At 48.6% G+C, this 15,692-nt stretch overlaps 1 protein-coding gene across 7 annotated transcripts in view; it reads left to right on the forward strand.

The window, feature by feature from the left end:
• Window positions 1-15,692, forward strand: part of CWF19L1 (CWF19 like cell cycle control factor 1) — a 535,479-nt gene that overhangs the window by 154,518 nt on the left and 365,269 nt on the right. For 5 of the 7 annotated variants that reach the window (XM_069628338.1, XM_069628339.1, XM_069628341.1 and 2 more), the window contains one exon: window positions 9,385-9,469. The exons of the other annotated variants lie outside the window; for them this stretch is intronic. In XM_069628338.1, the coding sequence (XP_069484439.1) occupies window positions 9,385-9,469 (85 nt within the window). The remainder of the gene's footprint in view (window positions 1-9,384; window positions 9,470-15,692) is intronic. 7 annotated transcript variants of the gene reach the window in all.

A 15,692-nucleotide genomic window follows, 5' to 3' on the forward strand; every position in this document is an offset into this window, starting at 1 on the left:
ATATCACTCTATGCGGATGATGTACTTTTGTACATCGGAGACCCTTCGGCCCATCTTGACCCGATTATTCATGAAATAATCAAAATTGGTACATTCTTGGGCTTCACCATAAATTATTCCAAGTCAGAAATCCTCCCCCTCACACCCGCAACTCCCCAACCTGTGTGCGAATTTCCGCTCAAATGAGCTCCTGGGGGCATCAAGTACCTAGGGGTCCAGGTGTCCCTCTCGAAATCCTCCTTGCTGACCGATAACTACGAGGCTACTGCACAATATGCTGAGGCCAGAATGAAGAGGTGGTGTAACCTCCCCCTCTCACTATCAGGGAGACTTTCGCTAATCAAAATGGTACCAAAACTCCTTTACATATTTGCTAATGTTCCACTCTGGCCCTGGAATCGATACTTTGCTGACCTGCATGCGGGGTTTGCCCGTTTTCTATGACATTCTGGCGCCGTGCGCAGGAATTGGCAGCACATGACACTGCCCTATGAGAAAGGGGGCTTCAATGCACCGGATATTGCCCTGTACTGGATAGCTGCACAAGCTCAGCACGCTACACACTGGTACCAACACCAGGACCCTCCCCCGCATGTTAAGCTTGAGATCCTTGCGACAGGAGAGGTAAACGTTATGTCCTTGATCCTTTTCCACTCGTACCACTCGGACGCCCCAGCGGACCCAGTGGCCGCCAACATCAGGGCGTGGAGACAGGGTTTGCTACCCCAGTCTGACAATCCCCCGTACTATAAATGGCTACCCTTGTGATCATTCCTGGGCCTAGCCACTACACAGGATAAGCTCCTTATGCGGCACTGGCTAGACCTGGGATATCATTCTTTTGCCGATCTATTCCCTGATGGGAAATTCATAACCCTGCAGACATGGAGGCCGGGGCACTCCAAGTCCTCACTTGAGTTGCTGCAGTACTTTAGACTCAGAGCGGCAGTTCGAGACATGTGGCCTTGTTACCTGGATGAACCCCCTGAGTCCCCCGAGATCTGTTACATTGCTAATTCTGCAGGGGGCACGGGCATAGTGTCCGCCCTGTATAAAATATTGAGGGCACGAGCTGTAGAACCGCCCCACGCGATCCGGGGTGCTTGGCCCCGGGAGTTGGGGTTAGACATCACTGATGGTATGTGGACAAAAATGTGTGTACACACGTGCAGGGTTTCCCTCAACTCTAGATTTAGATGTGTACAATACAAGCTACTTAATCGCCTGTACTACACTCCTCATGTGGTCGGGAAAGTTGCACGGGACCAACCTCATCTCTGCCAGAGGTGCAGATCCACTGATGCGGACCACGCCCACATGTTCTGGTCTTGCGGGGCGTTAGTTCCGTTCTGGGAGGCAGTGCTTGGGGCCCTTTCAGAGATGGTGGGGTCCCAGATCGGCCCGGACCCCCTGGCTCTGCTGTTCGGGCTGTGGGAGGGAACCGAGGCAAGGCGTGTTGCTAAATTCCTGAATGTGGGGGCGATGGTGGCTAAAAAGTGCATTCTGCAGTGTTGGAAGCGGCGCTCCCCCCCTTCACTGGAGATGTGGTTAAGAGCCCTTACCTGGACGCAAATGTGTGAAGAGGACTATATCAATACGCTGCCTGTGAAAGCTCGCCCCAAAAATATATGGACAGAGTTTTGTGGTTATCTGAACAGCAGAGCTGACTTGGAACTTCTATCTTCTCCCCCATCACCCGCGCAAACGACTGCGCAAGTTGAAGTGCAGGGGTCATTGTTGTAAGCATCCTGTTCCTGCTGATATTTGGTATTTCTGTTGAACCTTTTCACTGGTATCCGAGCCTTGAAATATGTACTATTAGCTGTTGATGTAATGTGCCTGTCTCTACTTCTTGCCAATAAAGAAAAGTTTTAAATAAAGGGGTCACGGTGCAGGATGATCCTCGTTGCACCTGCGTGGCGACGGCAGATATGGTTCCCGGACCTTCTGGACTTGTCCGCGTCCCCGTCAATCAAGCTGCCAGTGGACGCGGATCTTCTCTTCAGGGAAGGAGGCGCCATCCTCCATCACGACCCGAAGTCGCTGAACTTGCAGGCCTGGCACCTGCAGCGTTCGAGTTTGGAGGTTACGACAGACCGGCCGACTGCAGAGAGGTTCTTGCAAAGGCCAGGGCGTCCTCAACTCTTAAGTGCTACGGACACAAATGGAAGAGGTTCTGTCTGGTGCCACGCACAGAAGATTAACCCTCTACGGATTACGGCTCCTCAAGTACTGCCGTACCTACTGACGCTGGCCAAGGCTGGACTGGCGAACGCTTCCATCAAGATTAATCTTGCTGCGATCTCCCGATACACCAGAACCACGGGACGGACGTCTTTATGGTCTCATCGTCTGGTGAAAGAATTCATGAAGGGACTGTTCAGATCGTTCCTGCCGGTGAAGGCTCCGGCCCCGGCGTGGGAGCTCAACCTGGTGCTGACCAAGCTCATGGGACCTCCGTTCGAGCCTCTGCACTCAGCTCCGTTGAAGTTCTTGTCGTGGAAAACAGCGTTTCTTGTGGCCATCACCTCCGCACGACGGGTGGGAGAGATCCAGGCCCTTTCCTGCAAGCCCCCGTACTTGACTTTTCACGACACAAAGGTAGTGCTCAGGACGCACCCCTCCTTCATGCCCAAGGTGCCGTCAGACTTCCACCTCAACAAACCCTTGGTGTTGCCTGTTTGCTTCCCTTCGTCGCCGGCTGAAAGGACTTTGCACTCGCTGGATGTGGCTAGAGCGCTGAAGTTCTACGTGGACCGCACGAAGAGTTTTCGGAAGACGTCACAACTTTTTGTGAACTTTGGACCTGTCAATCAGGGGAAGGCTCTCTCAAAGGCTTCCATTTCCAGATGGCTCTCCGGCTGTATCATGTACTGTCATCGGTTGGCAAACCGACCGCTGCCCGGCCGTCCGAGAGCCCATTCCACCAGAGCGATCGCAGCTACCACGGCGTTCCTATCTGGTGTGCCCCTGCTGGACATCTGCAGGGCTGCTACGTGGAGGTCGACGCACACCTTCACGAAATTCTACTGCGTCGATCGGGATTCCAGGGAGGAGTCCAGGGTCGGCCAAGCAGTGCTGCGCAACCAGTTCGCCTAAGGTGAGCCTGGTGAGAAGGTAAGAGATGCTTAATGTTGAGTTGCTGTATTGCTTAATGTTGAGCCTGTTGCCACCTCCCGTGGTTGTGCATGTGTGTACTGCTATGTATTCTTTTATTCATGAGCATGTGAATCCATGCCAGACCCCATGCTGGAGAAGGAACAAGTTACTTACCTGTACTTACCTGTTGTTCTCCAGCATGGGTCTGGCATGGATTCACATGCGAACCCTCCCGCCTACCCCTCTGCGGCTCTTCACTTGGTCATACTGCCACTTCACGTGCTACCAAATCTGAAGATGGCTGCCAGAGGCGGGGCTTAGGGAGATGGCAGTCATTGGCTGTGGTCAGTATGACGCAGAGATCAGTGATTGGTTACTGCTACGAAAGACAGATCAGAAACGAAACTGATACTGATTTTTCTTTACCGAGGATTCCCAGCCTGACGACGGGGAATATTCATGAGCATGTGAATCCATGCCAGACCCATGCTGGAGAACAACAGTTACAGGTAAGTAACTTGTTCCTACTGCAACGACTGGCTTATAACAGGACTCCTATGAAACATGCCTATTGAATACTCCGACAATAGACCTCCTGTTCAGTCTGGGATTCTCCACCGAGAAAAAAATCCAGTTTAGACACCAGTCAAGCAATTTCTAGGAGCTCTAATTCGGACAAAGGACCTCCTCGTCTTTCCCTCCGAGAGGGTTCAGAACATGCTTTCTCAGATCTCTCAATATGTAGCCAGTCGGGAAGTGACGGTACGCAAGGCCATGCGCTTGCTAGGTATGATGGCGTCATGCATTTACTTAGTTCCCCACGCACGGCTGCGTATGCGTCCCATGCAAGAGTGGCTCAACAGCCAGTGGTGTCAGGCCAGCGGAAAATGGGAAGATCTGGTAGTTGTCTCGCCAGCCCTCGTTCTCTCTCTGCAGTGGTGGTCAAGGGGAAAACCTCTTGAAGGGGAAGACCTTCCCCACTCCTGCAGTAGAAGCCACTCTCACGACACTCATCTCTCACGGGGCGGGAGGGGGTTGGGGGGGGGGGGTGGGGGCTCACCTGCTTCAGCAGACCGCGCATGGAGTGTGGTCCCCACAAGTAGCATCCAACCATATACATCTGTTAGAACTGCTAGCGGTATTCAAAGCACTGAAGGCCTTTCAGATACGGCTACAGAGGAAGACAGTCCTGGTCCTGACTGACAGCACCACAGCCATGTATTACCTAAACAATCGGGGGGGGGGGGGGGGGCAACTCTCCAGAGCTATCCAAGGTGTCCCAGAACATTTGGATGTGGGCTCTCAAACACAGGATGTTCCTACTGTCCCAACACGTTCCAGGAGAACTCCATCTTCTAGCGGACGTGCTCAGCAGAGATTTCAAACTGCCCTTACAATACGAATGGTGTCTGCACGAAGACATTGTCTTCGCAGAATGGGTCTTCCCAGAGATCGACCTGTTCGCAACTCAGGAGACCGCCCAATGCCAAGACTACGTCTCCAGGTACCCCCAGAACTGCTCCAAGGGGAACAGACTCTGGATAACATAGTCAGAGAAATTTGTCTACGCTTGGACATACTCGGGGAGGCTAGAAAACCTAACACTCGTTATTGCTATTCCAGTAAGTGGAAACGCTTTGTCATCTGGTGTAAAACCAAGGGCGTCAATCCCATTGACTGCTTGCCTACCCACATTGTGTTGTACCCAACTTATTTGATAGACTGAGGTTTAGTTTTTAATTCCCTAAAGGTTCATCTAACTGCTCCATCATCCTACACTATGTCACAACAAAGTGTCGTGGTGGAAAATACCTGTTATTAAGGCTTTTATGGAAGGGGTTAAGAGAATTCACCCCCATTTCTAACCCAGCTCCCGGATGGGATCTAAATGTGGTTTTGACCAGACTCATGGGGTCTCAGTTTGAACCAATGCATAAAGCAAGTCTAAAAGACCTTACTTCTAAGACGGCCTTCCTAGTGGCTATCACTTCTATTAGAAGGGTTAGCGAACTACAGGCTCTTTCAGTTCTAGACCCTTTTGTTACAGTCCACAGGGATAAGGTGGTTCTGCGTACTCATCCCCGATTTGCACCTAAATTCATCTTGAAATTCCATGTGAACCAATCAATTGAAATACCCACTTTCTTCCAGAATCCCACTAGCATGGCTGAAAGAAGCCTTCACACACTAGATGTGCGCAGGGCAGTCATGTTTTACCTGGGAAGAACGAAACCACTGAGGAAGACAAACCAGTTTTTCGTTACAGTGGCAGCTGGTAGAGAAGGGGATCCTGTCTCTAAATCGGCTATCTGAAGATGGATTGTCAAATGCATCACACTGTTAGACACTTGCTAAGAGAGAACTGCCCTTCAAGCCTAGAGCACACTCTACTCAGGGCACTGGGGCATCCATAGCATTCATTGTAAATGTTCCCCTTGTGTCCATTTGCAAAGCGGCAACCTGGAGTTCTGTACACACCTTTACAAAACACTATTGCCTAGACACTCATTCTAGATGTGATTCTCTGGTGGGACAAGCAGTATTAAGAGATCTTTTCACTAATGTTCCTTCTCATACCCCACGTCCAACTCTGGGTACTGCTCACTAGTCTATGCACAGCATGTGATTCTAAGCAGGTTAACCGGCATCAGAAGACATGCATTACTCGCTGTAATAGCATTTCTGATGATTGTATCTGCTTAGATTCACATGCGCCCACCCTGCCTCCCCGCTCGGGTGCAAGGAACATAGACGTCTTACTACTTTCTCTACTCACTCACAATAACCTTGGGCTCCCTCATGGCAGAAAAAATACAATCGGAGGGACCTTGGCACGTGTGGGATTTTGGGTCCATTACACGTCCCGATGGGGATGGTGTTACAGACACGCCTATGCCAACGTCCCCGAAAGACCAGATGCAATACTCTGCGATTACAACTGGATGTTGGACCATATGCACAGCATGTGAATGTAAGCAGATACAATCATCAGAAATTCTATTACGGTGAGTAATGCATGTCACATCAAGCCCACGAGAATTGCCATGTGGAGTCCCACAAGGATCATCCTTCGCACCACTACTATTCAACAGCTACCTGTCGCAGCTAATTTAAATCATCGAACGACATGGCCTCACCTGCTACAACTACGCAGACCCACAAATAATCTGCAAAATATAAGGCTCTCAAGAAGACAACTCAACACTAGAGAACTGCCTTCGTGAAATATACAAGTGGATGAACTTAAACTACCTCAAACTCGACCAAGGCAAAACAGAAATGTTGATCACAAAACACGGAGAAGACCTCTACATTCCATGACCAACTGAACTTGGTGAAACCGCAGCCCCATCTTGTGCTTTTTATTTTTTTAAACTGGGAGTCCAGATTAACAGACTTCTTTGCGATCGAGTAAAAGGATCCTACCATTCCTCTCATTCACCAACAAAACTGTCATTGCCCTCATGTCCAGATTAGACTACACCAACAGCCTATATCTAGGCATGCTAGAACGACTCCTAAATAAACTCCAACGCATACAAAATGCGGCAGCGAGACTGATCCTTACACTACCTCGAAGAGAACACATCACACCAGCGCTGAAAACGCTACACAAGCTACCTAGCGGATCAAGTTCAAATGAATGTGCATAACGCACAGAGCAATCCACAACCAAGGTGCAGAGTTCCTCAGAAGAAAATTAAACATGCATCACACTACAAGGCCACTCGGATCCAGCAGCGAAATCCGTTTGGAACCCAAATCATACAACAAGAAAACTCTGAGGATCCCCTTTTTCTCACCCCACCCAAAAAACCTGGAACAAACTACCAAAGAATATACAGAACACAAGAGATCACCTACAATTCAGGAAACTCCTTAAATCATGGCTATTTACACCATAACCAGAAAGAATGCCCAGAAGGACATACACAACAGAACTAGGCTGAGAGAAGAACCTAGCCTGATTCCTGAAGTCATCAACACTTAAAGTAAGGTTGTATGGTTCTACAACATATCCACTTATCTATTAAAAGACAAACCACATCAAATTATACCAAAGAACACCCACAGATCATTCAAAAGGGAGAGCAAGGTATGACCCAACAATAGCACCTGGCCCACATCATAAACACGGGCAGCAATGGACCCACCGACAGTAAATAGATGAGAAGGAGCGGGGAATAATATAACGCCACTACCTAAGCAGGGATAATGCTCACCCTCCTGGGTGTACTAAGCTGTACTAAGCTCAATAACTTAGCTGGAGGCCAGCCTCGCCACTGCCACTGAAACTAGACGGGAAACGGAAGAATTTACCTACCCAATGGACCACCAACAATAAATAGATAGAAAGAAGCTGTTGAATGATAATGCAACACCACTATCAAACCAAGGGTTGATGCTTTCCCAACCGGTGCTACTAAACCCAAATTATTTTGCTACAAATCAGCCGCGGTATCGCCCCAGAAACTAAACAGTAAAGCAAGAGAAAGAATATACCTACCAAACCTGATGAATAAAACAAAAATACAAGGATTACGAGACATATATAACCCACAAACCAATACCTCAAATTTCTGCATACTTCACACAAATATCCAAACAACCAACTCTCTCACAGCAAACCGCATGGACTTCACCGCACCAACAATCAACACATAGATCACAACAGCACACGAGGACTCTCTTCGATCCTATATATGATAATATGATGGTTTATTTATAACGCGCTTAATACCCAGAGGTTTCGAAGCGCGGACCCGGAGATCGAACCTGTGTCGTTCTGCGTCTTGCTTTCAAGGCAAGCACATTGCTGCTGAACTATCCTCCCGAGAGCCTCATGCACACCCAAGCTCGGCGCACACTGAAAACCGAACTGAAGCTGCCAACAGTACACCACATCTTTCTTTCCTACACCCACTAAATCCCCCCCCACCCCCCCACCTTTTTGTTTACAGATCTGCCTGATCGCCTGGAGACCAACTCTGTTGGTGATGGTGCGCTATATAAATACCTTTTTTGACCTTATTTGTACTAAGGATACTCTTCTCCCACCTATTAGCATTATGATGTACAGGATTTGCCTTATGTTTAGTTTAGGAGTGGAAACTGTTTATACTGGCCCTTTTTACAGTGTGGTTTGCAAGCTAAACTGAAACTACTGCTTGGAACGTCTAGTGTACCTATGTAGTAATGTTTTTATTTTTCAGTACATCTGTGTTATGTCTTTTGTGTAATCTATTAGGCGTAACTGTACCTATTCACCAAACTTATTCCTTACCTTCACTTGAGCAAAGACTGGTCGTCTACTTCTACCAATAGAGCGAGTTTGGAGTTGTATCTTTTGTGGTCCCTTCCTTGCCCTTAGGATAAATGTTTTCACACACCTCGCCAGGGGGCTGTAGAAACATCTTCCTGACTACTGTGAAGGGATAAACCTGGGAAGTAAAGGGGTCCCTAACACATAGTTTATAGTGGTGCGAAATAAGAAATTTGGGATTATTTCACAGAACATGCATCTCCTTAATCCACTCATGAAGAGGTGATGTTTACAAATGGGGGTGTGCTCTAGAAACACTAGCAGATCTGGTCAGATTGTTACAAAATCCTCTGACACATGTGGGTTAACTAGCTCATGGTGAGAATGCTCCACTATGCACCTGGTGTTTGTCCTTAGTGGGCTTACTCATACTCGTGGCGCTTCCTCCCCTGACCCAGCCCCAAGCCTCACGACTGTTATACCTGCTTGTTTTGTTCCCATCTGTGTTTCTAAAACTGTTATTGCTGCACATACTCCTATCTTCATTGCTGCTTAAATTGTACCATGCAGACTTGAATTTACTCATCTACTTTCTTGCTATTAGATTGAATCAAACCTGGTGGTATCTGGTTTATCCAAAGCGAATTAACCTTGATGCACATGACTTAAAGGAGCTGTAAACATCACATTGAGTATGATGTCCCGAATTGCTTTGTAATTCGGGTGACCTAAAACTGCCTGTAATTTACCAAATAGTTTATCCATAACTCTTTCACACCTAACGAGAAACCAGCATTTCTACCTGTATTTAAAGGTCAACTGCAATCAGGTGAGTGCAGTCGGACGCTGATGGATTCTGTTTGAAATGTACCAGGGAGAGAACAGCAATGTCATCTGGCTTTTCCCTGACCTCAAGTAGTGCCATGGATCACATTTTAGAGTGTGGAATTTCTCTGTTTTGGCACGTAACTGGTATTAATCGCACACACCAAAATTGTGTATTCTTTCTTCTTTTCTTTCAGAAATCATATTGTCCTTCAAGAAAATGCACAGCATGTTGGCAGATTCATTGCTCTAGCAAATGTTGGCAACATAAATAAGAGGAAGGTAATTCCAAATAATTTGATTGCACACCGATCGGTTAGACAACTTTCTTTTTCAATATGGGAATAGGACATTAAAAAATAGGCTTTTGCTCAAGTGAAGTTTCAGATACACTGCGTGTTTGTATCACGGTTCCAGGGACAGGAAATGGACGATAAATGGAATGGAACGTAGATATGGTCTGATCAAGTAAGCCTTTGATGAAAGCAATCATAATTTTCCTTATTTCCCCCAACGGTGTCCAGCGGCTCATGGTGAAGGCTCATGGGTGATGTAATACAGCGCTTGTGCATGCCGAATCGGATGCGAGTGACTTTTAGCAAGAGGTGGAAGGTGGATTGTTTTTATGTGCGAGTTAAAGAGAATCTGTTACTGGTTTTTAAATTCGATATTGTGTGTACGTAAACATTGTGGGTCTATTAGAAGTAAAGAAAACAAACCCTTGAAGTATTGCTTATTCTTTTCTTCAACTTTGACCATCAGTATGCGACATGGACGTCTGCATATTTCCTTTGCTATACAAATGCCATGAGTAAGGTGCAATCTAAACCCCTTTTCTCTCTCGCACACGAACTGGCAGAAAATAAACTAAGCAGCTCCACGGCCTTAGGGTCCAAAGATATATATATTCATTAATGCAGACCCACCTTAGTGTCTCAGGCTGGAATAAACCAGTCTTAATTCAATGGCAACAAATCTCATATTTAGAGTTTCTTTCCTTGATTGTCTTGTGGCCCATAGCAGGAAACCGCAAGATCCTATGCCGCTTCCATTCTAGCTGTTGTGTTTCCTTTGCAGTGTCAAACGTCCCCTACCTCTTAGACCTGCACCTCGAAATATAAATATGGGTCCTTGCCATGGCTTTGCTTTGACCTGATACTGTTCTGGAACATCTGTATACATATTGCGACATGGTCGGTACCCTCACTTTTTGTCCGGGGGTAGAGGAGGAGGAGGAGGAGGAGACCCCCCTCAACTTGGAATGGGGGCGATCTCCTAAATGTTGGCATTTAGGATCCACCAAACTCTGCCCCCTCCATGTTCTAACTAATATATTTGGAGTACCAATTTGTATCGCACCCATATCTTTGAATCCAGGTGGGTGCTGGTCAGGTCCGTTCTTTTCTAGAGAACACCCACCACGGGAGAAGACAACCTGCAAGACTGAATATTATCTGTGCCCCGCGCAAAGCCTTTTAAACACGCCAACTGAGAGAGCGGGGGAGACCTCCAACGAGCAAAACTGGAGGCGCTGCTCACCATTCAAAATAGTACATGAGCGGTGCAAAGTGCTGCGGGAGCTCTGGCAACAGAAGCCAGAGCTCCTACATGGCGGTTATCGCAGCCGCTCACTTCACACGAGTCTTAGTCCACCCAATGATGATACTGCTGCAGCTCCCCTAGACTCCCAGTGGCATGAAGGAAAGCCAAATCAAACTTGGGCTTTACTTACTTGGGGTGGGGAGGGGCGGCCAGGGCAGACCCCCACCCTGTGCAACACCAACTCTGGGGCAGTTTGGTTAGAACAGGTCCAAACTGCCCTTGTTTCCGCTTTGCCCCACGTGGTGAAGGGGCGTGGGGGGCTTAAAGCACTATATGAAGAATGGGATTGGCCAAGAACAGCAGCCCAACCAGAGGATTGTTATTTAGGAGAAGTAGGTGGCTGATGAGAGGAGAGTGAATCTGTTGAGATGATTTTTAGAGCCAATTTTTAGAGCCAATGAGGCAATAGTTAGGGAGTGCACGTGGCACTGTGAGTGCGAGTGAAGGACTGGTGATTGTGATTAAAGAAGGGAGTGTATGGTGTGGATGTTAAGTGCTTACGTGAGTGAAAGGAGGGTGCCTGTGTAGGTGTGGTGGAGTAGTAGCGTGATGGAGGGAGCAGTAGTTATGGATGAGCAAGAAGCAGTGTTCATTCCCTTCATACTGGGCCTTCCGAAAAACCTTGAAAACCTGGCTGTTTACCTAAATCCCACGTGGCTCACTTGACCCGAGTGCATGCTTACTGTCCTACCTCTAAGGAATGTCTGTATATATCCTTATTGTATGTCATGGCTCATGAATTGTACTTGTTTGTAACAGCGCCATGATGCCTCATGGCTGTTGTGTGCTTTATAAGTGAAATAAATAAATTGGCAACAATGAAGGGCGGAGGCAACGCTTAGGCGAGAGGGACGCAGAGTAGGAAGAGGAAACCTCAAACTGAGAGGGAGAAGAGTATGTGGGTGTGATAGAACATGGAGTAAGACAGAATGTCTGAAAGGCAGAACTATTATCAGTTTTTTTTTTTTTTACAACTAACCAGTGGATGGGGTAGGGTCAGTCTAGGAAGTTGGGAGGTTAGACGGAGAAGGCCTTTGAACTTTAGGTTTTTCAATTTAGCAGAAATCAGAATTTGGACAGCAGCAGGGGGTGTGGTGGGGTCAATATTCATTTATTTCTGATACTTGTGAATCTTCTTAGAATCTCATGCCATGCATTTAGTCCGGCATCTAGTGGTAATCGCGGAGTATTCCATCTTTTTTCCAAAGATCAAGAAGGGATGTCGACTTGGGCGTGACTGTAACACTATCCCTAACGTCAAGTGTAGTGTACCCAAACTCACTCAAGCGTCAAGGTCCCACAAGATCGTTTTTTTTTTTCTTCCCTGCCTACCTAGTTGGTCGCACATAATGCAGAGCTCGTAAGTGTTTTATATTGTGGTTTCCATTTATCGATTAATTCCACTGCTTGTCGGTGGTTCGATTGCCCTCGACTGCTGTTGGCGCTTAATCCTGTCTGCCAACGTTCTATCCCGGACTAATCAGTGACTGTTGACCGCATGGCCTTGGCCCTCATGCCCCTCCTTCATTGTAGGGAGAGTGGGGCTTTCTCCTCTGAGAATGCCTTTCTTTTAACCCTTCTCTTCCTTTTCCCTTGATCTGGCCACTGCTTCCCTCTGCTATGGAGAGGACTCCCTTTTAAGTTTTCCCCGTCTTAGAACGGCAAATTTCCTGGAAGGACACCCATCGCTGATGCAACAGGTGTCTCCCTCGTGACCACAATGAGCTTGTGTAAAGCCTGTAAGCTCTTTTGGGCCAAGACCCTAAAAGACGGGTGTACGGAACAGTGGGCAGCATGCAGGCCGAGATTCACTCCCCCGCCGGCGCCTCAGATGTGGAATATGTTGGCAGCCACGGCTCCAATTCTGAGGGCATTGACCTTATTCTGGAGCCTTTTGCGCTCCCTCGTGTCCATCCCTGGTCCTGACGGGCGTGCCACCGGCAGTGCTATGGATAAGTCACACTGCACGACGGGAACACTCATGCACCACATGCTTCTAAGCACATAACCTCTGATCTATCCTGGGTAGATCTGTCGTGGAAAGTTTCAACTCCAGCAGACCCATCAAAGTCTTCTGAAATCCTGCGGTTCCGCGCCCTCTGTGCAACCGCCTTTGAGGCCTATGCATGGGACTAAACCTCCTTCACTAGCGGCTGTTCCCTCAAAACCTTCCACATCCGACGATGTACTGTCGAAAGACACGCCGAAGTGTAACCATTCAGCGAAAACATTCCCAAACCTTTGGGAGCAGCTTTCTAAGGCTGATTCACCCGTTTTGAACCACAGGAGGGTCCCCTGCTCACCCGAGGGCTATTATCCAGCTTCTCCTCCCTTTTCTAGGGCCCTACATCATGGCTTTGCTCCTCCTGCCTGGCCCTTTCCTCCTCCTGGCCCTTCAGACTCCTCTGAATGGACCAGGGTTAGGTTTGAGGCATGCATGAACAAGCTGGCTGAGTTCATTGACCTCTCTGGCCAATTCAAGGACATTTTGAAGAGGCATAGGGATGTGGTCCCGTGCCCCATCCCACCTAAGTGCCAGAGGCTCCACACTCCATGTGCCCATCAGGACCCCCACATCCCCAGTCTGTCTTTGGGGGATGACCCAGATGATCCTAGCCAGGATGTTTCTTCTATCCGGGAGCATGGCCTCGTTGGCCAGGATCTCACTTACAAAGACCCCGACTGGAACCCTACGGATGACAAGGGCACGTGGCGCACCCTGCCACATGACACTGACTACATCTTTCTGGATGCGCCTATCGCCTCCCAACCTAGAAACTACTCGCCTGTAGACGACCAGATGATCAACACCCTCCTGAAGAAGGCTGCTGACCAGTTCAAGATTATCGCACACCAAGCTGTCCCTTATTCAGACTTTGTGGAAGATATTCTTAAGGAAGCTCCTGGTCAGCCAAGCCAATCCCTTGCTGAACTCTATCAAGAAGCGTTTGGCCCCTTCATTACTCGCACCATCACTCATACATGTGGTGAACCCCCGTCTGGAGAAAATGTTTTGCCCGGCTCCCTCAGACACGCTCTGCATCGGAGGCCACGCTATCCCAGACTCCTTGATTGTCACGACTACTCGCAAGAGGGCGAGGGTACTTCTGTCCTCGTCAGAATCTCCTGACCAGGACTGCAAAAACATGTTCCCCCTCGGGCAAGTATGTTGCCACCTCTGCAGCATATTGTACCAGGTTTGCCAATACCACGCTCCTTGCGAGCAACAGTGACGTTTGTTGGGGCCTTTTTCAGGACTGCCTTCAGGATGTCCCAGAACCTACTTGCACGCGCCTGTTGGCGGTGGTCGTAGAGGGCAGACCAGTCTTCCAAAATATCCTCAAGAACACTCTGTATTCTGCCAAAACTTTGGGGCGTACCCTTTTCCAGGGATCCCTGCTGAAAAGCCATGCCTGGTTAAGGAACTCTGTGTTGAAGCCAGAGACTCTGGCTTCTTTGATCAACAAGCCAGTGGAGGAGTCCAACCTCTTTGGGAGTGCCGTTGATGCTGCCCTAGAGGCAGCCAAAAACGAGCACGAGATCCTCAATTTGCTCAGTCAAATCTCGGCAAAACCCTTTGTCCAAAGCAGCAACTCCAATGCCCGCTCATCCTTTCGTGGGCAGTCAGTTTCTGCTCTCCACGTGCTCTCTATGGCTTGGGAGGTTCCAACTGTGCTTCTAGACAGGGTTCCTCCAGCAACTTCCAATCCCAACAGAGGTTTTCGTCAGGGTAAGGGCAGGGGCAGAAACTCTGCTTCCAGAGACTCCTCAGCCTCCAAGTGACTCGTCGGTACAGTTCTTCTCCCACACTTCCCGGGTCGGGGGACGTCTTAACAACGTTTGCCCACCATCGGAGGGGATTGCATCAAATTAGTGGGTACTCGAGACCGTCGCCCACGGGTACTGCATAGAGTTGCTCCGGCCATCCCACTACCATCCACCCAGAAGCAGACACCAGTCATTAGAGCATCTGCGCAATCTGTTGGAGTAGGATCAAGTCCTACTGGAAAAGGGCACCATCCCTGTGTATCCCTACCTCGACGACTGGCTCATAACAGGGAACTTTTGTGGAACTTGCCTGGAGAATACCCAGAAGACAGTAGATCTCCTATTCAACCTAGGATTCTCCATCAACGAGAAGAAATGGTCTAGTCCCCAACCAAATCAAACAGTCTGGGTGGCGGGGGGGGCCTGATTCAGACAGAAGACTGGCTCGTCTTCCCCTCCGAGAGGGTTAAAAACCTACTGTTTCTGACACCTCGTTATGTAGTCAGTCACTGGGTAACTGTTTTGCAAGGCCATGTGGCTGCTGGGGATGATGGCTTTCTGCATCTTCCTAGTTCCTCACGCTCTTCTGCGCATGCGCCCCATGCAGGAGTGGCTCTCGAGCCAATGCTGTCGGGACAGTGGGATGATCTGTAGAGTCCAATCACATCAACCTGTTGGAGCTGCTTGAAGTGTTCAAAGCCCTGAAGGCCTTCCAGGCACACCTTCTGTGAAAGACAGTTTTGGTCCTTACAGACAGTACCACGGCCATGTACTACCTACCTTCACTCACTCTCTAGGCTGTCCCAAAACATCTGGAAGTGGGCCTTCAAACAGGACATGTTCTTCCTCCTCACAAAATAATCCAGGAAAACACAATCTTCGGGCAGACGTGCTCAGTAGAGACTCCCGCCTACCAGTAGAGCACGAGTAGCGGTTACAAGACCACATTCAACTCGATGTCTTTGCAGAATGGGATTTCCCAGAGATCGACTTGTTCGCAACTCTGGAGAACGTCCAATGCCCAGATTATGCCTCCAGGTACCCACAGAATCGCTCCAAAGGGAACGGTCTCTGGATTACAGGGTCCAGGAGATTTGCCTACGCGCACGCCCACGTTTTGCATCTAAATTCATCT

The sequence above is a fragment of the Ambystoma mexicanum genome, chromosome 12 (genome assembly GCF_040938575.1).
Source record: "Ambystoma mexicanum isolate Mex_15411 chromosome 12, UKY_AmexF1_1, whole genome shotgun sequence".
NCBI classification, from domain to species: Eukaryota; Metazoa; Chordata; class Amphibia; order Caudata; family Ambystomatidae; genus Ambystoma; species Ambystoma mexicanum.